The sequence below is a fragment of the Dermacentor silvarum genome, chromosome 1 (genome assembly GCF_013339745.2).
Source record: "Dermacentor silvarum isolate Dsil-2018 chromosome 1, BIME_Dsil_1.4, whole genome shotgun sequence".
Lineage (NCBI taxonomy): Eukaryota > Metazoa > Arthropoda > Arachnida > Ixodida > Ixodidae > Dermacentor > Dermacentor silvarum.
This window is the reverse complement of record NC_051154.1, coordinates 235,838,983-235,862,180: the sequence shown is the minus strand read 5'-3', so window position 1 is coordinate 235,862,180 and position 23,198 is coordinate 235,838,983. Positions and strand designations below refer to the sequence as shown.

At 48.7% G+C, this 23,198-nt stretch overlaps 1 protein-coding gene across 1 annotated transcript in view; it reads left to right on the top strand.

Moving 5' to 3' along the window:
• LOC119437942 (substance-K receptor-like) overlaps positions 1–19,440 on the top strand; it is a 355,162-nt gene extending 335,722 nt beyond the window's left edge. The window contains exon 5 of the mRNA XM_037704756.2: positions 18,920–19,440. Within this exon, the coding sequence (XP_037560684.2) occupies positions 18,920–19,305 (386 nt within the window). The 3' untranslated portion in view covers positions 19,306–19,440. The remainder of the gene's footprint in view (positions 1–18,919) is intronic.
• Positions 19,441–23,198: the final 3,758 nt, after the last annotated feature.

Sequence of the window (23,198 nt, the reverse complement as noted above, 5' to 3'; positions counted from 1 at the left end):
CTATCATAGCTTCACTTGCGGACGCACAGAACAGTAACAAATTTGTCGTGCGTGACGCAACTCTCTATCGTCGTCTATGGAAGAATAAGTGGCAAGATGAAGAACACCTTCTAGTCATCCCTGCTTCGTTGCGGCCTGGTATTCTTCACGCCATCCACGACACACCTGAAGGCTGACACATAGGTCAGCGAGTGACACTGAAAAAAGCCGGCATATCCCACGCCCTGTGGGAATCGATGTTATGCGAAGCAGTGTTCGGGGAGCCTACCAAGTTAACGAAACGACCATGAGAGCACCAAGATGTAGGGGGCTCTTTCATGACCTACATGACACGCATGTCACGACATTCATGTCATGAGTACTCAGGAGTCTCTTTAGCTACACCTAAGAAACTTTAGGGCGAAAGCCGCAGTCATACTCGTGACTATGACTTCTACCATCATCCCTTAGTGTTTCCTTCACTTGTACCGACGTCCGAACCCATTCCAGTGGTTTTTAAGTGTTAATCTTTTTTCTCTGAGTCATTGTCATTTTTGCTGAGTCATGCTCATGACTACGATTTCTACCATCATTCTTTAGTGTTTCCTTCACTTAGTGCCCATGTCCGAACCCATTTCAGTGGTTTTTAAGTGTTAATCTTCTTTCGCTGAGTCATTGTCATTTTGCTTAGTCATGCTCATGACTATGATTTCTACCAGCATCCTGTAGTGTTCCCTTCACTTAGTGCCCATGTCCTAACCCATTCCAGTGGTTTTTGAGTGTTGAACTTTTTCACTGGGTCATTGTCATGACATACATGACACGCATGTCATGACATTTTTGTCATGACCTATCACTTATGTTCGTCATACACTCCTGTCATAATATATGAATTTTGGTACCTACCAAGTTAACGAAACGACCATGAGAGCAGACGTAGGCGGCTGTTTCATGACCTACATTACACGCATGTCATGATATTCATGTCATGACATATCGTTTATATTCGTCACATACTCGTGTCATAGTATGCCAATTTTGGTACATAACAAATTAACGAAACGATCATGAGAGCACAAAGTCGTAGGCGGCTAGATAGATAGATACGGTCAAAGTAGCAAATGTTCGCCAAGAAATGCTTCGCATTTAAAAGTACAGGAGCGCTTCTGGTGGCCCAAAATGGGTAAGAGTGTTCGTGATTACGCCGCTAGCTGTGAAATATGCCAACGACACAAGCGGCTTCCAGGGTGCCAGCCTGGGCTACTCACACCCATTCCACCACCTGCTACCATATTTCACACGGTTGGCATCGACCATGTTGGCCCCCTACCAACGACAGCGGCTGGCAATCGCTACATCCTAATTGCTGTTTACCATCTATCCAAATTTGTGGGGGTGGCCGCCGTGCCTTCTCTGGCACCCAGCTAGGTGACAAGATTTTTGAGAGACTGATTTGAACTGAGGCATGGTCTTCCGAACCAACTAATATCGGATCGGGCACCCACCTTCCGCCGCTGCGAACTCCGTGCCTACCTACGCCATGCAAGAGTTGAGCACCACTATGCCTCAGCGTACCATCCGCAAGCAAACGGCCTGACGGAGAGACTAATCAGACAATTCAAGCACGTTTGGCTCCCTACTGTAAAAATAGTAAGCCGGGAGAAGCAGATTGGGACGGACATCTCCAGGCTGCTGCTTACTCAATGAACACTGCACTACAGAACTCAGCTGGGACATCGCCGTACGAAATAGTCTATGGCCAGCTATCCTGACTTAACGCGCTCAATTTGGATACCCCGATCAGATTTGTACGCCCCGTCGCGCGACAGACATTATGCCGCAATATTAGAGAAGAAGCTCGCAAGAGTGCCGCGAGAGCCCAAGACGTTCAAAAGCGTCATTACGGCCGTAGCAATCGTCCCGCGCCGCAGTACCAGATAGGAGATGAGGTGTGGGTCCAACGAGGTAGTCGGCCACCGGGCAAGAAGCTATGCGCGAAATTTGAGGCTCCATTGGTGATTACAGAACGCCTGGGGAAGAACACTTGGCGTGTTCGCACTCTGGGTCAACAGGGAACCTTGGACAGGAGAAGAAAGAACAATTTTGCTGTCCACGTGGCTCGTTTCAAGAAGAGGGGAAAAGAAAAGAAAGAGAATGTAGAACAGCCGACCGAGAAACGGGTGCTGTCTCTGTGTCTGTTCCTTTGCAATATATATATATATATATATATATATATATATATATATATATATACTATATTGAAGAAATCTTGGCAACGCTGCAGGGCTGGCAATTGTCCATAGTTTCCTTATTATAGCAGCCATTGAATAGCACCTAAGCAGTCGTCGCGTGCACCTTGTGTTTGGCAATGACAATATGACAATGTTCTTCATGAGGCTATATTAGAGGCTCTGGAAAGAGTTGGCCTCGGCGGTCGGCTTTATCGTTGGACACGCAGTTATTTACATATGCAGTCTCTATTTGTGATTACCGAAGATGGCCCAACTTCTCAACACTGTACACACCGTAGGGTGGTGTGTTGAGTCCAACACTCTTCAACCTTGTGCTCATTGTTCTCGTAGAATGCCTACCAAATACGCTGAAGCTGTCAATATATGCGGATGACATATGCGTTTGGGCATATGGCGTGACGCGTCCTCAAGTACGTGCAAGGCTCCAAAAATCTGCGGCGTTGATAATGACATACCTTAGTGAACAAGGCCTCAATATTTCCCCAGAAAAATGTGCATTGGTCGCATTTAGCCGGAAACCAATGACATCATACGCCATATCCATCGATGGACAAAATATCTCTTACGTCAGGACGCACAGATTCTTCGGTGTGTGACCTCTGTTAGAGTCCCCATGTCACCTACCTAAAGAAGCGCCTGACAGCCATCTCTCATCTCTTCAAGTCTCTTGGAGGAAAATCCTGGGGTACTTCAGTACACGCGATGATGCAACTCTACAGGACGCTGTTTCTCGGGTATCTGAGGTACAGCTTGGCAGTGCTGACCAATACATGTAGAACTAACATCCGTACAATTGAAAGTGCTCAGGCACAGGCGCTTAGGGTCTTTCTAGGGTTGCCACAATGTACATCAACATCAGAAACCATTGCAATTGCACATGACTACCCAGCCAAGATTCACATTATTATGGAAGCACTCAGAGCACACGTCAGGCCCCTTGCTCGCGCCCCTTACCACTATCTAGCCTCACTTCCAGAAGACCGACCACGCGTCTCTTTTTGTCAGACGATACTGCCTTATCGTATATACCTTCCATCAGGTTACACAGCTGCAGCGAGAGTTTTGTTTCCTCCTTGGTTCTTGGCTCAGCCACAAGTTCGACTGACAGTGCCAGGTAATTCGAACGAAGGCCCAACTCTCATCACCAGCTCTCAAGCAACTTTAGCTGATCTTGCTGTATGAAAAATACAGTGATCATACCCATCTATACACTGATGGTTCAACCACCATGGACGGCTCTGCAGGATCAGTGTTTTTTGCTGCGAAAGTCTCCACCTTGAAGTTCAAGACATCACACCACACGACATCGACAGCCGCGTAGCTTGATGCTCTTCGTAGCGCACTTTGCATAATTTGTGAGGAAACATCTAACAAATGGAGTGTCTTAAGTGACTCCAAGACAGCTCTACATTGCTTGATCTCTGCCTTACGCCGTGGACCCTACGAACAACTAGTTTTCGAAATCCGAGAGCTCCTTCATCGCCTCGTGGAGCAAGGACACGTCGTAACCTTTCAGTGGCTCCCTAGCCACTGTGGCGTAATGGGCAACGAACATGACGATGAAGCTGCTAGATCTGCTCATGAAGACGGCGTGCAGGAACCAATCCTGCTGTCAAGAACAGATGCAGTAGAGAAACTTCGAGTGCTTGCAAACGATGCCACACAATCGTTGTGGAACACACCTAGTTTGCAGCACACACGTCTGCATCGACTGGACCCCTGTCTTCGACTTCGACCTCCACCTGGACTATCCCGAACCGAAACAACGGTACTTTGCCGATTGTGGCTTGGTGTCGCATTTACGAAGTCGTTTGCTTTCCGCATCGGATGGGAGGATAGTGCTGCGTGTGACCACTGCGGCGACGAGGAAACTATCGAACACGTACTTTGTCATTGTCCCCGATACAGCGCACATAGGCAGTCACTCGCGACCGCGCTGGCGCGTCTTGACGACCGGCCGCTTTCGGAGCAGACAGTCCTGGAACGCCGGCCTATACAGTCGTCACACAAGTCAGTCAAGGCACTCTTGAAGTTTTTGCGATTGAGTGGACTTTCTGACAGACTATAGTTCTCACGGACGTTTCCAACCGCCTCTATTTTTTCATTATTTTTATTTTCTTTTTCGTGACTGCTCTTTCTCTCCCCTATTCTTCCCGCCTTTCATTTCCCCTTACCCTTCCCCAGTGCAGGGTACCAAACCAGAATCTTTTCGAGTTAACCTCCCTGCCTTTCCCACCTCCTCTCTCTCTCTCTCTCTCTGTGTTTGGCGGATTTGACGTGAATGCCGGCACGTCGCGTCAGATGTTTCAGCGCGCTGCGAGCAGCTGCGGGCGGCGCCCAACCTCGGAGCACATGCCTAGGAGTCGTGCGTTCTGGGTTATGTGTCACTGCCGACGAGCAGTGATAACGTCGTTTTAGAGCGCAGCTCTTCTTGGGCGCCCGTCCCTGTGCTGAGCGTCGGCGAACCTCGGCGTCGTACCTCGTAATTGAGCGAACGAGCACAGCGCAAGATGAAACCAAACGCGGAGCGCAGCGGGAGATGAAAGAAGGAAGCATGAAGCGGAAAGCGGAGGATGAGCGGAGGGGAGACAGCCTGCGCATGCGCTGAGTTGCCGGCGGTCACGGCCATCCGCCGCTGCGTGGGTGATCTCATCTGCGCTCCCGAGGGGGGGGGCTACGCTCGTCCGTGGCGACAGCTGCTGAGGTCAGTACGTGTGTGGTGGTGATCACTGCTCCTGCACGGGGCGATGGCGAGCGGCGACGAGAGTAAGGCTCGATTTGACGCTCCCTTCGGTGTTGTCAACGCTGACACTGGTGGCACGAGTTCTCCGCGACGAAGGGCTGCTCTCGTCGTAGATGGAGCGAAAGCGTGCGAAGAGAAGCGTAGTGCCGCGCAAGTTGGGCTGTGCGGCAACGATGGCTGGAGTTGCGCGTGTCGTCAGTATGGACACAAAGCGTTGCATTAGCGGAGGTCTGTCTGCGGCGGCTTCTGTGAATCGCGCCTACACGCGTCACCAACGCGCTGCCTCTCGCAATCTCCCGATTAGCGAGGCCATCGCGCCACACTTCACTCCGTTTGCAATGTGCCGCACGAGACAGATTGTCCGCGCCAGCTACGCTACTCACAGCGTTCTCTTCTAATATAATGCGTGTGCCTATATAATCACAACACAAATATCGACACGCGAAATGAAAACACGTGTAGAGCGGTGCTCGAATTTCGCATTAGGGAGTATTCTAATCGTCGGTGAATTTTTTTTATTTATCAAAATTTTTTAATTTACCTATCACAAACGCCTACTCTCGCGAGCTTTTCGCGAGGCATCCACTCGTATTTCAAACGTAAAATTTTGCACGGAAGCTGCTCTATATATCTACACTATCCGAAGCGAGGCTCTTTGGAGTTTCAAAATTTTGTTGCAGTTGGCGTTTAAGAAGAAGTGGAAAATGGCCATAAGTAGCGGATTCTGGGCAATCCTAAGTCGCGCCGAGTGCGCCTGGTTGTCTGTCGTCACTTACTCAGTAGAGGCGACGCGTGCTGCTGTGCACATGCTGCGGCTTATTCAGTCAGCGCCGTTTGCCACTGCGGGGGCCCAGCGCGCTTTCACTCTGTCCCTCTCTCGTTTTCTTTTTTTAATTTTATTTTTTCCCCTTCATTCTGGCAATCTCTGCTTTTCCTTGCGGCGCGTTTCCGTGTTTTGTTTTCTGTTGACACATTCAGGGCAAGCCACGAAAGCCACTTGGTGCGATAAGACGCGAGCCTTCCTGACAGGTATTAGTGCCGCTGTCCTCCTCCTACACTACCCGTGCTCGCTCCCACACTTGATCCGTGTCACTGTAGTCGGGCTTCTACTTGTCCGCCCGCACTCCTTCTAAAAGTCTATCCTCTCAGTAGTTCTTCACTTGATGTGCTCGCTTTGTTCTGTTGCGGTGTTGTTGTTGTTTTTTTCTTCCTGCGACTTCTTTACCGATTGCCCTTCTTTGTGTTAAACCTATTTCATACATAGCCTCTAAATTTCACTAGAAAAGCGCGATTCTTGGGAGTAACTCAGAGAAACAAAGCAGCTTCTTCTTTTTTTTTTTTTTTTTTTTTTTTACAAGATACGCTCTTGCAACATTCCTAAAGGGCCGTGAAAATGCGGTTCACGGTCCCTTTAAAGAATTACCGCAGACAAAACGAAAACGCAAATAGCCTTCGGCTATTCTGAACCTGGCAAGGCTTAGAGGGAGGATCTGGACTCACTCCTAAGCCTCACACCAGGCTCCACTCCAGCTTCACTCCACTCACTGCGGGCTTCACTTCAGGCTTCAGGAGTGAGGCTTAGGAGTGAGGATCAACGGCGAATATCTCAGCAATCTTCGGTTTGCGGATGACGTTGTCCTATTCAGCAACAAGGGAGACGAACTACAGCAAATGATTGAGGACCTTAATCGAGAAAGTGTAAGAATTGGGTTGAAGATGAATATGCAGAAGACAAAGATAATGTTCAATAGCCTGGCAAGGGAACAAGAATTCAGGATCGCCAGTCAGCCTCTAGAGTCTGTAAAGGAGTACGTTTATCTAGGTCAATTACTTACCGGGGACCCTGATCACGAGAAAGAAATTTACAGAAGAATAAAATTGGGTTGGAGTGCATACGGCAGGCATTGCCAAATCCTGACTGGGAGCTTACCACTGTCGTTGAAAAGAAAAGTGTACAATCATTGCATTCTACCGGTGCTAACATATGGGGCAGAAACTTGGAGGTTAACAAAGAAGCTCGAGAACAAGTTAAGGACCGCACAAAGAGCGATGGAACGAAAAATCTTAGGACTAACGTTAAGAGACAGAAAGAGAGCGGTGTGGATCAGAGAACAAACGGGGATAGCCGATATTCTAGTTGACATTAAGCGGAAGAAATGGAGCTGGGCAGGCCATGCAATGCGTAGGATGGATAACCGGTGGACCATTAGGGTTACAGAATGGATATCAAGAGAAGGGAAGCGCAGTCGAGGTCGGCAGAAAACCAGATGGGATGATGAAGTTAGGAAATTTGCAGGCGCAAGCTGGAATACGCTAGCGCAAGACAGGGGTAATTGGAGATCGCAGGGAGAGGCCTTCGTCCGGCAGTGGACATAAAATATAGGCTGCTGCTGCTGCTGCCGCTGCTGCTGCTGCTGCTGCTGCTGCTGCTGCTGCTGCTGCTGCTGCTGCTGCTGCTGCTGCTGCTGCTGCTGCTGCTGATGATGATGATGATGATGATGATGATGATGATGATGATGATGCTTCTCTAGACAAACCGCCTTTGTAAACATAGAAGAACGCTGAATGCAATAAGGAACGAAACGTAGAATGCATATAATGCAAGGAAAGATTCGGGGGAAGAAATTGATTACGGTGCAGATAGACTGAATTCTCTGATCTTCATATACAGCTACCATCAGCGCATACGCACAATCGCACAGAGGTCAAGGTATATTTTAGTGTCACATTGCTGCGCACGCAATTATATATATTTTTTGTTACTAGAAAGTTTGCTCTGCTGCATAAAAAGTTCGGTGCGTGCAAGTTATATATACATGTGTAGTTGGTTATGCCCGATGAAATCTAACAAGGAGCTACGGTGCGGTCCCTAGATCCACAGATGGTAGTCAGGTCGGAGGCTTGGGTGTAGCCCTACATTTTACAAGGTAGGGATGCCTCGGAGAGCGCAGTCCGGTACAATTCCACGAGAGGCGCGGCAGATCTGCGAGGGCAGGTGGCGCCAAAGGCGGGCCTACGTTCCGGAGCCCACAGGTTGCAGCGCTATAGCGTTAACGCAGCATCCACACGTATCATTCCTAAATGCAACCTCCTCGCTGCGGGAGATACCTGGCGGGAGGTGTGATCCACACGGAGTTATCAATGCTTGTTTTCGGCGGCGAAGGACTTCTTTTTTTGACGGCCATGTGAGCGCGAGGTGTTACGGGAACAGTGGCAGTGGATGTCTCACGGGATTTGATTTCACGGGAGCTATACCGACTTTTACATGTAGCGGGACTTTCAGTGGGTGCATTCCATTTTGCCCCATTTCTGACTCCACCTTCCTCAACTTATTCATCTGAAATCTTCGTCGATGTTTCCTTGCCTTGATCGGCCTCGTTTACTGTTACCATCTGAGCAAAGCATCATCGCTTTTTTTTAATCATAGTATCCATGAATCAAGAAATATTGGCGCCTTTAGGCGGCGCCGGCTACTCCTGTTCAGTGACTTGATAACTGTGCACGAAATTATAAAAATATCGCAAGCAAGACCGAGAGGGGAAAAAATGCAGTGACATCATTTGCCTTCCTTGAAGCTTTGCCGCAATGTCACCAGTTTTCACCTCTCCTCTGGCGTGTTTCTTTCGAGCTGCGCTTTTCTCTCGATCTAAGTAAATCTAAGCAGCCGAGTTTCAGACGCTTACGTTTTCTGACAAAGAATCGCTTCGGTTTCATATAGATTAGCATCTCCAGCATATCATTAAAGTTTGTATCTCTCTTTCTCTCTTGTAAAGCTCCCCCTTTAATCTGTTCTTATCTTTTTGGATAATTGACCACTTGGAGCCCCCTTTCCACTTCCCTCATCCTGTTTACATTCTTCTGGTCGACTGTTTTTCCCCGCTGCCGGGAACCAGGACACTTGAGCTGAGTTATTGTCCTGATTTTTCGTGTGTATCCCAACTTTCCGTGTTCCCCTAAGTGCTCGCATGTGTCACGCGCCGCGTACTCTGTTTTTCTTCTCCTTATATTGAAACCCGTTTGCTCTAGGAATTCCTCCTGCGCCGCAACCTTGCTTCATCACATTCTGCCGGTGTCACCCACAGGGAAACGTCACCTGCTTAGGAAATGCTCCAACAACGTTTCGTTTTAAAATTCCCTGCTAGAACCTCCGTCTTCTTCTTCTTTCTGAGGTTTTACCTGCCAAAACCAGTTCTGATTATGAGGCACGCCGTAGGGGATGGCTCCGGATTAATTTCGGCCACCTGGGGTTCTTTAACGTGCACTACAACGCAAGCACACGGGCGTTTTTGCATTTTGCCTCCATCGAAATGCGGCCGCCGCGGCCAGGATTCGATCCCGCTACTTCGTGCTCAGCAGCGCAACGCCTTAGCTGACTGAGCCACCCCGGCGGCGTGAATGTGAAAAGGAACCGTTTAAAAAAATAATCAAATTATGAGGTTTAACGTCGCAACGCATCACTGTAGTTGCGCGGGACGCCGCAGTGGAGGTTTTCGGATTAATTTCTACTTAAATGGGGTTCTTTAACGTGCACCTAAATAGAAGTACACGAGCGCTTTCGCCTTCATCAAAATGCGGCCACCGCAGTTAAGAATCGCACGCGTGGCCTCGCGCAGCGGGTGAAATCTCAAAGATGAGTACAAGATTAGTTGAAACCTGTTGGGCATTCGTTCAAACCCAGTTTGCGTTCGTTAGGGGGGGGGAAATGTTTCATTATTAACGCTGAAAACTAAGATATTACTTTGTTGAATTGCCCCGGCACAACAGGCACTGACGATTCCATCAGCGGGAAGTCGCAGAGTTCCCAAAATTTTCGCGTATTTGTGCCCGTGTCCGCAGCAATTAGCTGCCGCAAGTTTCTTGTTGATAAACTGCATATTTTGCTTGCCACGTCGAGCCTTCGCGTACGCTATAAAAGCCCGTGACGTCACGGGGAGCTGGGGTAAAGAATCGCGAGGCTGCATCGCCGCCCATCTCATACCTGCTCGTTTCTGGCTTACGAAGCCTCCGGGCGTATGGTAAGACTGACATCTTTGTCATTACAAAAGTGTGAGTTACCAATCTAGCTGCACTTCACGTAGCGTAAACGTGAAAAGACGCTGTGCCGAATATTCAGCAAACCGCCAAAGGGATTTTCTTTTTAGTTCTTTTTATGTCAAGGCGAAAATTTCTGCTTTAGGTTGCTTTTCCGCGCCGACAATGCCTCATGTATTCATTCGCACCACTCTCAAAATCTTTTTGGCTTGCGCATATATCTTGGGCCAGAAGGCAATATGGGCCACATTCGTACCACATTCGATCCTCATTCGGACGTCTTGAAACTGGAACAAGTTATTTTCTTTATATTTTCTTTTTTTTTTCGTTTTTTTGGTTTTTTTTTTTCATTTTCCCCCTTGTTAGCATCCAGCGGTTTCCTACGGCACCCTGCGTTTATTCACTTCAGTTTTACTGAATGTTTAGCTTTAGCGTCCCACTACACGAAGCTGGTGGTTTGGTGGTCGTGATGAGTCTGTCTGATTGTGATTGTCTCGTTGTCACCCCAATCGGTATTCACAAGCGGTGGGGGTCCTAACTGTAGCCAATCAAACGTTCTCGTACGCGACCGAAGTTTCATGAATAGGGGCTCTGTATCGTCCAGTCAAATGGTTATAGGTTGCATCACAGCTCCTACGGGTTCCGCTCATGCACAGTCGATTGCTCATGACATTATACTCGGTTCGCAAGGTATGCTCGCCGTCAAGTGGTTTGCTAAAAGAAGCGCGCGAACCTTTCTTATACTCGGGTGGCGTGCTCTAAGCCATCAGCCCACCATAGCGACTTAATGGCTATGACGTTGTACAGTAAAACGCGAGGTGGCGGGTTTAACGCCCGGCCGCTGTGGCCACATTTTGGTGCGGGCGGTGTACAAAAACGTCTATGTACCGAGCGTGTGGCCCTTAAAGAACCGCGGGTATAGTCCAAATTAATCCGATGCCCTTCGCCTACGGCATCTCGCGTAGCCTCACTTCTTACTCTGTGTCTTTAAACACAATCAATCAATGACACAAGAGGGCGACATGCGTATGCCTGAGAGTTCTTGAAACAGAATAAACCGGAAAACTACATGGTCAATGAGATATTAGAATGCGGCAACATCATGATTAGATTTCGATGTTTTCTTCTCTACTAAAACCATCAGAAGCAGGCTGATCACGCAATGTTGACCACTACCCGTTTATACAGGGACGTGAAAATGCTATAAAACAGCTTTAGAAACTGGCAATATGAATGAGACGTGCACAACGCGCTAGGAAGCTCTACATAAGCACACGTGTGCATTCACTCTTCTTTAGACTTCACCCCCTGCGCGAGCTAAGCGGACCGGACACTTCGCTTATACGCAACTTAGCCACCCTTATTTACCTTCCTCGAAACCAGAACTGCACACAAGAGAAAGCAGGTGCACAGGAAGATGGAGACTTGAAGTGATGAACAGTGGTCGCGCAAGAAACGGCTCAGATTGGAGCCTAACGTTGGACAGAGATGGCCAAGCGCGACATACTAAATCGAACTGGATACATACATCAAGCGCTGTCGTTGGTATCTCGTTTTCCTGCCTCTATAGTGCCGAGCTGGTGGCATCATACAACGCCAGTGAGGAATAACAGAGGAGGAAAGCTCGACTGCGTGTATGCTCCTGCCCTCGCTGGTCGGGTCGTCGTTATAGTGCGTGCCCATAGGGACTCTGTCTACCGCTGGCTGTCAAAGGCTGACGAATGGTCCGACGGCACGAAGGCTGCGGTCGGTCACCGTGGCGCGGACGATATCGTGATGTCCCTCTAGTCACGCGAATGCGCGCACCACTTTTTTCATGTCTACCTCATTCATTTCGTGAGCATGTCGGTCGCTCGGAATATGCAGGCTTGGTTGTTTTGCTGCGCGCGTATCAGGTGCACTTATTTTTCTTAGCGTTACCTTCCCTGCATGGAGGCCTCGTTCACCTGCGTGCAATAGCCAGCCGGACGCAAGAACGATGGACCTCTATGCCGAGAAAACACGCTCCTCGGTCGACCAAGGACTTCTGATATTGCGAACACGTAGAAAGTAGAATAATTCCTTGTCAAAAAACATTTATGCACATCGACGCACGCTCTGACGAAAGTCAAATATAGACAAGAAATCCAGAAGAAACGAAAGGGCCGTTGGGGATTCTATATTCATTCTCGTGGTTTCGTGCGTTGCATTTCGAAGCGCCTACAGTTCAGTAGGTAGAAGCATGCGCCAGAGAAAGAAGATACTGGACATGTAAACATATGCGACTGACATCCATTGATGCAATGCGGTATTGCGCACCGTATGCGTGCTCTTCTTCACTTTTGTTTGTGGCGCGTTTGTAAGCGAGAGAAGACGGTCGTTTTTTCTTTCTTTTTTTTAGTGAAACTTGCTTCGCAGGCAGGTGTAGCCATGAGAATTACTTTGCATTTGTTGTTGACCATGGAACGCTTTTTCACTTTGGGAATATCTTCCCAACATATGTATGACATCTAACCTTAGAAAGCATACCAGTAATAAAGCCATATACTGTCCTTTAGCGTGCAAACGTAAGAACGGGAGTTAAGGTTATCACAGAAAACGTCCCGCCTAAGTGTGTGTTTGCTCATTCGGAGTTCATTCTCCTTTGCTTAGCTTGTCAACACCATATTTCAATGATGATGAGATTCGCGAAATTATTAGCCCGCTTCAGGTGGGCCTAACCTTACAAGGTGTGGCTGTTTCAACTTATCATCAGGTTTCTATGCTGCTGCAATTATCCGTACATCTCATAAAAGCTTTTCCTGTCAAGCCATCTCGAGGAATTATCCCACACGAATTCATGAAATCATGGGCTCTGTCTGTGTGCGTGTGCGTACGCGTGTTTTAGAGAGAATGGCGCTTGCTAAGTACTGCAAAAACCATAAATTTTTTCCATCATATTTCTCACAATATTTTTTTCAATGATGTGGTGAATGAATCTTCTGCGCCATAGTGCTTGTACAATTTATTCTGTAACCTGGCACCTTACATCTGCAAAATCTAAATAGTGAGCACAAGTGTCCCCCTCACGTGTCCTTACGCAGTCTTGCAGTTCCAGCAGATCCTGCTTTTCAGTGCGAAATACTCAAATTTACCTGGGATCGTTTGGACTCTGTCTCTCACGCACACTCGTGCACTACAACAAAAACGGAAACGCACATGATTCAGACTTAATTGAACTGAGTAAGGCTCTTACAAGAGATCCAATGCACTTCGGCTCATTCTCACTCAAATTCAACCCAACTTCTGTTGACTTCGACTGACTCCGACTTAAATGGGCACCCATGAAGACTTATATCGACTCATTCAGGCTCAACCACCTATTCACTCAGTGGCTATTGCTTTCTGCTGTCGAGTGCGAGGGTTCGATACCCGGCTGCACCAGAATACCATGTTGGTATTCCATCTTTGTATTCAGCCTTCCCATGAAGGCTGAATACGAGAATACTCATGTACGTAGATTCAGGTGCGCGTTACAGAACCCCAGGTAGCCGAAATTAATCCACAGCCCACAAACTACAGTGTCTCTCAAAGCCCGTTTAATGCGTTCGGCCGTTAAAGCTCATGATTAATAAAATCTCAGGCTAACCAAGGCTCAAGTTTACGGGTTGCTTTCGGCCTGAGCTTGTTTGCTGAATTTTGTCAGTAGCAGAAGCGCGCTGTCCTTAGCACCATCCACTGCAAGCAGGACGTAGAAAGCACGCCCAGATAGCAAGTCCTTTACGAAGTTGCCTCTACTGCATTAACGTCTATTTCAGGCGGATTATATATAGGCCATTTGCTTCAGGCGCCCGCAAACCTCGCGAAGAGCATGTTCAGCACAATGCGAACATCTTTCGCACAAAGCAAGACCGCGCCGCAGTTCACCATTGTTGCACGTACCGCGTGTCGACCAACGCTGTGGAATGCAGTACAATATGAGCCCGACACTAAAACGTCGGTGTTTTACAGCGTAAGATGTTATGGGCTCATTCCAATAGCCGTTTCGGTTCGCGATGATGCCGCCGCCGGCGTTTGGTGGCGTAACCGCTATCGCCGGAAATGCGAAGAAAAGTAACCGCTCTCCGCCGGGATCGAGCCCAGGCCCGCTGCGTGGGAGTCGGATACTTTACCGCTGAGCCACGCAAGCTCTTGCTATCAGGCAGAAGAAAAATTCCCTTTATAGGCAGGCGTGCAGGCGCAGACGACCCGAGCCTCCGCCAGTATGGTGGCGCCATCTAGTTAACGTGCCTGGAACCACCGCGTGCGACGAGATGCGATTCAGACGCGATGCGATTCAGACGAGGCGCGCAATCAACGCTATCCCGATGTTAGATGTGCTCCACGTATTCTGGGTACCTCTTCGGTACACGCTATGGTGTCTCGTCGCAAGGTACGAACCGCTGCTGAAGAAGCGAATCGTAGCGCTACGTGCGCGGCTACAACCAGGCATCATCGGGCTCAGCAGACTGCTGTGCAGAGAGCATTACAAGCCGCAGCTCGCCGTCGACGCCGACGCCGGGCGGACAGTTCAGATGGAGGCGAAATGCGAAAACGCCCGTGTGCTTGCGTTGTAGTGCACGTTAAAGAACCCCAGGTGGTCAAATTAATTCGGAGCCCTCCACTACGGCGTGCCTCATAATCAGAATTGGTTTTGGCACGTAAAACCCCAGAAAGAAGAAGAAAAGATCGTTCTCGTCAAAATCGAGGCGAAGACACTTTGCCGCGAAGACCTGGTTGTGCGTGGTGCCGAAATTGGAGCTACTCTTGCGCCGCTGAACCAGCTTACGCTGTGACTGTGCTGCGTGTGCCAGCGCAGGCCTGTGACTTTTTTTCAGCGCTGTATAGCAGCGCTATTGCAAAATCTGGGCTGGAAAAGGCACAATCGTTGGTTCTATCTTATGTATACCTGCTCTGATATATTTCAATGAGAATAGCCATTATAGAAATTACACGCGTATTTTCGCATTATTCCAATGTCTACAAGAATGACTAATTACGAAGAAGAAAAAAATGCATGCACCCGATAGGGTTCGAACATACAAGTCTGCTGTTGCAATCCAGATGTTCTATACACTGCATCACGGCAATTCGTATTTTTTTTTGTCTTTGTTTACAAAACTAATCAAAAAACAAAAAAGAAGCGCCACAAGAAACGAAGGTTATTCTAAACATAATGCCATTAAAATTACGGAATGTTATAGAAGCATGCTGATAATGATCCAAATATGACACAAACCCAGTGGGACGGATACCTCAAAAATCGGGTGGTAACTGGGATAATATAAGCGCAATGCAAACCGATTATTAGCGAAATAAATTATTGTGTAACAAAATATTCAGCCTTGCGCAGCTTAACGCACGTGCTTCGAGGGCGCTTCACTTCGCGGCTGGATCGACTAGTACCTGCGTTCGAAGCATCCGAACAGAATGCGCGACAGTGAAAAGGCAGGCGCCATGCATACCTGGGATAACTGGCATAATATAAGCGCAATGCAAACCGTTTATTAGCGAAATAAATTATTGTGTAACAAAATATTCAGCCTTGCGCAGCTTAACGCACGTGCTTCGAGGGCGCTTCACTTCGCGGCTGGATCGACTAGTACCTGCGTTCGAAGCATCCGAACAGAATGCGCGACAGTGAAAAGGCAGGCGCCATGAGATGCGCCGCTTGGCGCGTGCCTCGCGGAAGGCTTCAGTGGGGCGATGAAAGCCAGGAACGCTAAGCACTAGGGTGAAAAGCCAGATTCCTTTGTGCCAACAGCCAGACTCATCGTGTGTGAATGATAAACCTCAAGTACTTGTATCATCACGATATAAGTAACGTAAGCGCGTTGTGAAGTGGTTGTGTAAATTCGTTTACCGAAGGAAATGTGGCCTCCCTTCGGCTCTCGTCATTACATATCGTCTGCTGTCAAAACCGAAAACTGCCGTAGTGCGTGTATATGATGTGCCAAAGAGAAACATTTCCTAGTTGAAAGCTGTAAAGAGATAGCGATCGCTGTGGTGTGGTTTTAAGCGTGTTCCATTGACTCTGGCTGTTTCCCCTCGCTTCCTGCTCGAACGTTGGGTAATGTTTGCTTCCAGACAGACGATATCGCAAAGTCGATGTCTGCGGGAGTGAACAAAATTAGCTCGCTATCTTTGTCTCATCAAGAAGTGCAAAAGGAAAGCAGTCGTTATTGCGAATAGAGCATTAGAGACGATATTGGATCATTTCCTTCTCCCCCCCCCCCCCCCCCCCATTGGGTTGCAGTGGCAAGAACGGCAACGTACGTCGACGAGGCATGAAGAATAAATATGACGCAATACAACTCCCAGATTAACATAGTCAGCGTTAGACTTATCATTACTTCGCACTTCCTTTCAACATGACGGTGCCTGAGCACGTATAAGAGGGAACTCCGGCTACGGAAAAGAAGAGACAGAAAATTGCTTCGGCCAAACGGAAGCAAGTCAGATCGAAATAAGAGCTTTGGCAACGCACGAGTACACCAGCGGTGCTCGTGGACATTATACTTTATCCAAACTCTCGTAGCCAACCCAAAAATTCGGGCGAGCATGTCGTGCATAAGCGGGGAGGCATAGCTGCTGCCTGCCAGTGTAAGTACAGCATATACGCGCTCAAGGAGCAGAGCCGAAGAAACGACGTGTCGAATGCCGGCCGTTGGCTGCCAAATGGTTCCGTCTTCCTTCCCATTTCACCACTCGCCTGGCCCAGCGGCGAGAGCAAATTGCGCGTGACCTTCTCTCGGAGCGACTGACCACTAATCGGGCGCAGGGGGGGGGGGGGGGGACGGCATAAAGGTTCGTCGTGGAGCACTGTGCGAGGGGACGCAATTGTGTCCCCGAAGAAAGGCCCAACGAGATGATGTAGCGTAATGCCTCCATAACAAAAGGCAAATGTCTGGCCTATAGCCAGTTAACGGCAATGCTTTCGTCAGCAATGCGGCGCTTAGTGAATGAGACTAACGTTCTTATGCTGACTCGGCCAAAAATATATTAGCAACGCTACCACGGGCCCTTTCTGCTGAGAGCACCGTGAATGTCCTCAAAGGAGGCCGTTAAGGCACTAAGTGGGCATATGGCTTCGAAAAAGATTCTTTTTATTTTTCTATCTTTGATCGGCTACTAATTAGATTAAAGCATTGTACCTCTGGTTTGCTTGTGTTTTTTTTTTTAGATAAAAGTTTTAACCTGCCGAAATTCTGCCAGCCTGGACATGCTGTCTTGTTTTTCTTATTCTCGTAATTCTCCTAGAGGTGCACTACATGAAAAAGGCGAACGTGGAGCTCAATACCATTAAAACGAGTGCCTTTATTTTTTTATCTGTGTGCCGGGAGAAACCATATCTGTTCGATATTTATTAGAAACGCACAGCAAATTGTATAAATTTTTTAGCTCCTGCTGCTATATGGTAATGTTGTCTGCTCAGATACGACTTGAACTATGTCGGAGTGCTATAACTTCCATTGGAGGTTTGGTTCCAACTATTACTAGTCCCGACGCGATTTAAATCACTGCAATTACCGTTCTCAGCAATATATTTTCTGAGCGACAAACAATTACGTCATCAAGAATACAGCTGAATTACGCAGTCTGCAACTAAATCCGCATTCCTTTATAAATTAGGTGACACTCTACATATGACACTTGCGACAGGCCTTGGAAGTAGGTGCTGTGTACGACTACTTAACGCACGACTACTTTACACTTCAGAATCACAGTAGCGGAACGCAAATGCTACGCACTCACTAAAAATATCAGGGCACCTTGATGCATAGTTTCGAGCAGGTACAAGCACGTTGGGTAACTGTTCGCTGAAACACCAAGTCATAGATCGCGTCTATATATACGTTCAAAAGAACGAACAGCGCAGCACTACATAAGAGCAAGGGCGAAAACGAAACAATGAACGGAAACATAAGCGCAGCAAAGGAATAGGAAGGTATACAAGAGACGAATGGTTCCCAAGATATTACTTAATTGCACACCGAGAATGTCCACGAAAAGAAAGATACACGGTTAATAAAAAAAAGTATAGGATGAAGTATCCTGAATTTAATCTTTCCCGCCTGTTCAACTGCATCCTAATTAACGGTTGTGTAAGCGGCATTGCAAATCCTGTCAGTAAGTTGGCAGAAATTCCTTGTTAAAAGCACTTCTAAAAGGGGGCTTTCTTGCAGTAAGAGGTCTTGCGTGGCGAAGTCTGATTCACCTTCATCCAAACTATTCAATGCAAAAATTGGGCATATATACTCCAAGAAACTCGTGCGGCTGCATCCATTCAGGTGGATAACTTGAAGTCGCCATCTCTGCACTAGCGACTGGTTTGCAGACTGCCATCAAATGCGAGACAGTTCACCTGCCTAGTCTGAGTTTGTTCAGTGCAAAAACATGTGAATTTAAAGGCATTGCTTTCTGCGAGATGGCCGTTTCAGTTTTCTTTGAACGTGTTTACAAATATTACCCGAGGTAGCAAAGGATGTGAGAGTAATTATGGATGTTCTTACCTCGCATACACATATTCCTAACTACAATTCAAATGTTTTTCTTCGGGCAAAAAAATTCTGGCTATAAAAGGTAAATCCCACCATCTGGCACACCTGCTGTATCCCTTAGTATAAAATACGTGCTTGTTCATAATGCTCCAATAGAAATCAGACCACAGACGCTGATGTTTCTTCATCAATACGAACATACCTTCAACTCTGCCCACGTATTTCTTAGCGAAATAATAACAGTGCGGCCTCTTTATAATTGTTATTGTTGTTTTTGTGCAAGAGCCAACGTGTCGGGATGACCAATGAGAATTAGCGACCCTGATTATCGTATTCCCTAAAATATCGCGTTCATGTGTGACGAACTGACGTATTTGCACGGCAATATCTAAGCTCGCTTTTTTAATTGCGCGCAGGTGCTAGCATTCACTCTGCTCGGATGGACAAGTGCCAGCGGGCGTGCAACAAGTCCCGCTGCACCGTATCCAGCTTCCGGAACCACCACAGCTGCCCAGTCCCCTGCGGTGGCGCTAAGACCCTGGTGGGGCGCCAACGCTCGTACCAGGGTTGCTCGGAGCCCGGCCGACCCGCCAGCTGGGCTGTCGGACGACTGGTCTACTCGGCTCAGCGCGGCCGCGCCGCGGACGCCGACCAGCCGCGAGAAGCCGCCGCCGCCGACGCTGAGCACCGCCAGGGGGCCGCAGAAGAGGAAACCTGCATCCAATGTCGCCACTGCCACAACAACGCTGCCGGTGGCGAGCCAGCCTTCGGAGCCCCGGGCGCTAACGGAAACCTCGCCTGAGCGGGCCTCCACGGCGCGCGTGGTGGTGCGCAGGAAACCGCTCTTGCCGGACGACCGCTCGCCACGAGAGCGCGTCATCGCACCGTCCCTCGAACCGCACGCCAGCTCTGTGGTCTACGAGGCTTCTGCGCAAGCGCACGCTCGTAAAGCAGCGCACGAAGGCAGAGGCGAAGCCTCCAACTCTCCCGACGTACGAGTATACGCGTCGGCTTTCAGCGAAAAACTGGTCGCCTCCGACGAGAAACAGGGTAACCAGCAGGCGCCATCGCGCGCTGCCCGAGAGAGTTCCAAATCGGCCCGTCGAACCATCACCATCCCCTACAATGTGCCGCAGCGCGCGGTCGTCAGCGGCGGCACAAATGGGCAAAGGCAGCTCGATAATCGTCCGCATCGAAGCGCTTGCCCCGAATCAGAAGCACCATGCTGCTGCTCCTGGCGCAAGCAATTTTGTTGTGCGTCTTCCAGACTCTCTGCATTTGCCAAACACGCTGCTCCCAGCGCCTTCGCCGCAGCGAACAGCGAAAAGCCACAACGCACTCGCGTACCACCCCAAGCCTGGGCCATTCAGTGCGCTTTCGCGACCAGTACCACTTTCTGCACGGCCGTCTCCAGTTTCATACGTGCGGGATTACCAGCCCTAGCGATCCGGTGGACAGGGAGGGAAGCTTGGACAAGCGCGGTTCAGCGAAAGATGACTCACTCCTATTTTAGGGAATTTCCCTATGCCGACGATACCTCTAGTTACGAGGAAAACGAACGCCACGAGCCACATGGACAACGGAGCGAAGCAGCACGCGTCCCGTATCGTCGACCTTTGTTTACTTTCCCAAAGCCTATTGACTTCGGGCTGTCAAAGATGAATCAAAAGGGCTGCAAGACAACTGTTAAAGAGCTGAAGCACGTATCGAAGGACGCGCTAGGGGTAGCAAGTTCACATCTGCATTCTTTGTTCAGGCCGAAACGAGGGGTGCCCTCAGAACCGAAAATGACGAGCATCATAATGACCAAGGAGTGCTTCTTTCCTGAGGATCCAGCAAGCGGCGCCGGCAACGTTGCCGCCATCGCGCAACCGAAAGAAAATGGCTCTCCTGCTCGTTACGAGAACCCCTCCTCGCAACGCACGTACCTCAGCAACTACGATCCTCAATCGAGATCCACCCACAATACTCCCACTTACAACTCGTATTATCCACGCCCACAAAACAATCGCGGCTGGCGAACTTTCGCGAGTACGCCCGTATTCCGAGCCAGTAAATTTCCGACAAAGAGCCGAGATTCTGTTTCCGCAAGCTTCGAGGACGACGTGTTCAAAGAGACGGCCCCATACGCGAGCAACCGTTACGATGGAAGGAACCTCAATCGCAGGGGCCTGCGCGGCTCACCATCGACCATCTATGGGGAGGATGCGAGGGATAAAGAAGCAGACAGTAGGGACGAATCCTCCTCATACGGCTGGCAAGGCGCGCGTCGGGACTTCAACAAGAACGACGACAGTGGTGGCGACGACTACGGTTCCCAGAACCGCTATGCTGGCCGCCATGAGGACAGTCCGCAGGCCAGCGGACGCAAGCCGCGAACGCGCGGCCCGCCTCCGCCCAAGACGAGTAACCGGAGCTTCGCCTTCTACAGGCGCGACGAGAATCCGGAGAAGGACCATTTTGTCGAGAGTTACTCGACGGCCCGCCGGAAAACGTTTGCGTCGGACTACGACAGCGATCGAGACGGGTTCTTTGAGTGACCCCGCGCTAGAACACGCATTCCATTTGTACGTTGATTGTAGTGGGGTGCTACTTTTTGCATGTGCGTGAAACACTGTCTTGATATGCGTATTCCGTGTATATTACAGCGTAAGTGCTAAGTAATTGGAGATGATGATGATGAGATAAAACACGAAGGTGCTGTCGTTTGTCTTGTGATGCATTGTTTCTAAACTTCCGAAGAATATACCCTATTGTCTGTATAGTCACGAGTCTTCTTGTTTCTCTCTCCCCCTCTTTCGACGCTGATCTTGTGCAGGAACGACTCTGTATACAATAGGTGCGATGCAACACTTCCTTATAACTTACTTTCTTTTTTCACTGAATGAGGACGTTTAGTGCTGCACTCAAGGAACCTGGTAGAATTAATGGAGGTGGTTATATAGTCGCCATCTACGGGTAGGAAATCAGCGTGGAAAGGAGCGCAGGTGGTCCCGATTGGTTGCTATTTCGCCATCATCGCCCTCGTGAAAGAAAATATAATTACACGGCTTACACGGGGTTCCCACGTTAAGCAAGGCGAACCTTTAATACTTAATGTACTGATTGGATCCTACAATTGCCGTCATAGTTTCTATGGCGCTCACTCGTCGAATGTCGCACTATCCTCTACGTAAATTAATTAGTGAATGAACAATGGTCATTTCACGAATAGTTTAAATATTCCGTGTGAGTTTCCAGTTCTAATGTTTGAGTTACAAAGCGCCTGCGAAGAGCTTGTCTTAGGTAAGACTGTATTGTTACACACATGTCCATGATGACGAAAAATGCATTTCGCAAGTTCCTTTCTCTCTCATAAAGTCACCAGGAGCACTTGCTGTTGGGCTGCTGATAACGCGTCTGAATCATGACCACTGAAACAACTGCGAATGAGTTCACAAGAAAGCTGATACGCTAGAACTGTTCGTAAGCGTCACTTATGCTCCACTCCGCTCAGATTTCACGCGCTGAGGCAATGCAGGGAACTGCATAGATGTCGTAATTTACATAAGCGTGTCTTCCGTTGACGTGATCGACGCGCCCACAGCTTGGCCGCAAAACGGCCAAGGAACCAAGTGGATGCACTCTGGCGCTCCGCGCAATCAGTGTACTAGCGGAGCGAGGGAAGCGTTCTGCGTTCCCCTGCTGGCTTGAGCGTTGTGCGCACGCGCACTAATGTTCTCGCTTAGCGGCTGTGTGAAAATTGACAGTACACACCGATCTGAGTGGAGCGGACCGTAAACTACCTACCATTAGGAAAGGCGGCCGGCCAACGGCGAAAATAGGAAAAAAAAACAAGAACGTATTAATATTTCTGGGGCTTTTATGGGCCAAAACTGTAATAATTTCGACCACCTGGGGTTCATTAAAGTGCACCCAGAGCACGGTGCACGGGGTTTTTGCATTCCGCCCCCATCGGAATGCGGTCGCCGCGGCCAGCATGGAATCCTCGACCTCGTGCTCCGTGGCGCAACACCATAGCCACTGAGCTACCACGGCGGGTTCAATCTCAAACATCGTGCGTGCGTGTGTGTGTGTGTGTGTGTGCGTGTGTGTGACAAGAATGATATTACAGCAGCCGCATGACAGTCTTTTTTACTTATACCTTTCGGATAGAACTGCTGCAGCATGGAGCAACTTGGTTGCAAGGAAGTTGAAACAGAATTAACGAAGAAAATGTGATGACACGCAGTAGTACAATCAAGACTAAGTGACGTGTAGTACAACTCCGCCAAGGTACTGTGGTCAGGTGAGTGGTTATAGACACATAGGAAACGCATTTCGAGGAAGTGCAATCACAGATACATACAGGAGACGTACAGGAAGTGTAACAACTTATTCACGGGAGTACACATTTTCCTCGGGCCGAAACGTCTAAGTTTGTTGTGTTCTTCAACGTGGACCCAAATACCGATACAGTTGCCAGGAATGTATATTTATGTGTAAAATTGTGCTGGATGCATGCTCCAGCAAACCAACCTATATTTGGTACTGCTACTTGAACGACAATTCAGCCTGTAAGTGCACTTCTCGGCCGTCTAATAAAACAATAAACCACTCATAAAACCTTAAAGTACATTGCTGGCTTATAGGTATATCTAAAACACACGAACCTCTTAATGGAATAGCGCATGATTTTGAACGGCTTCATTGAAT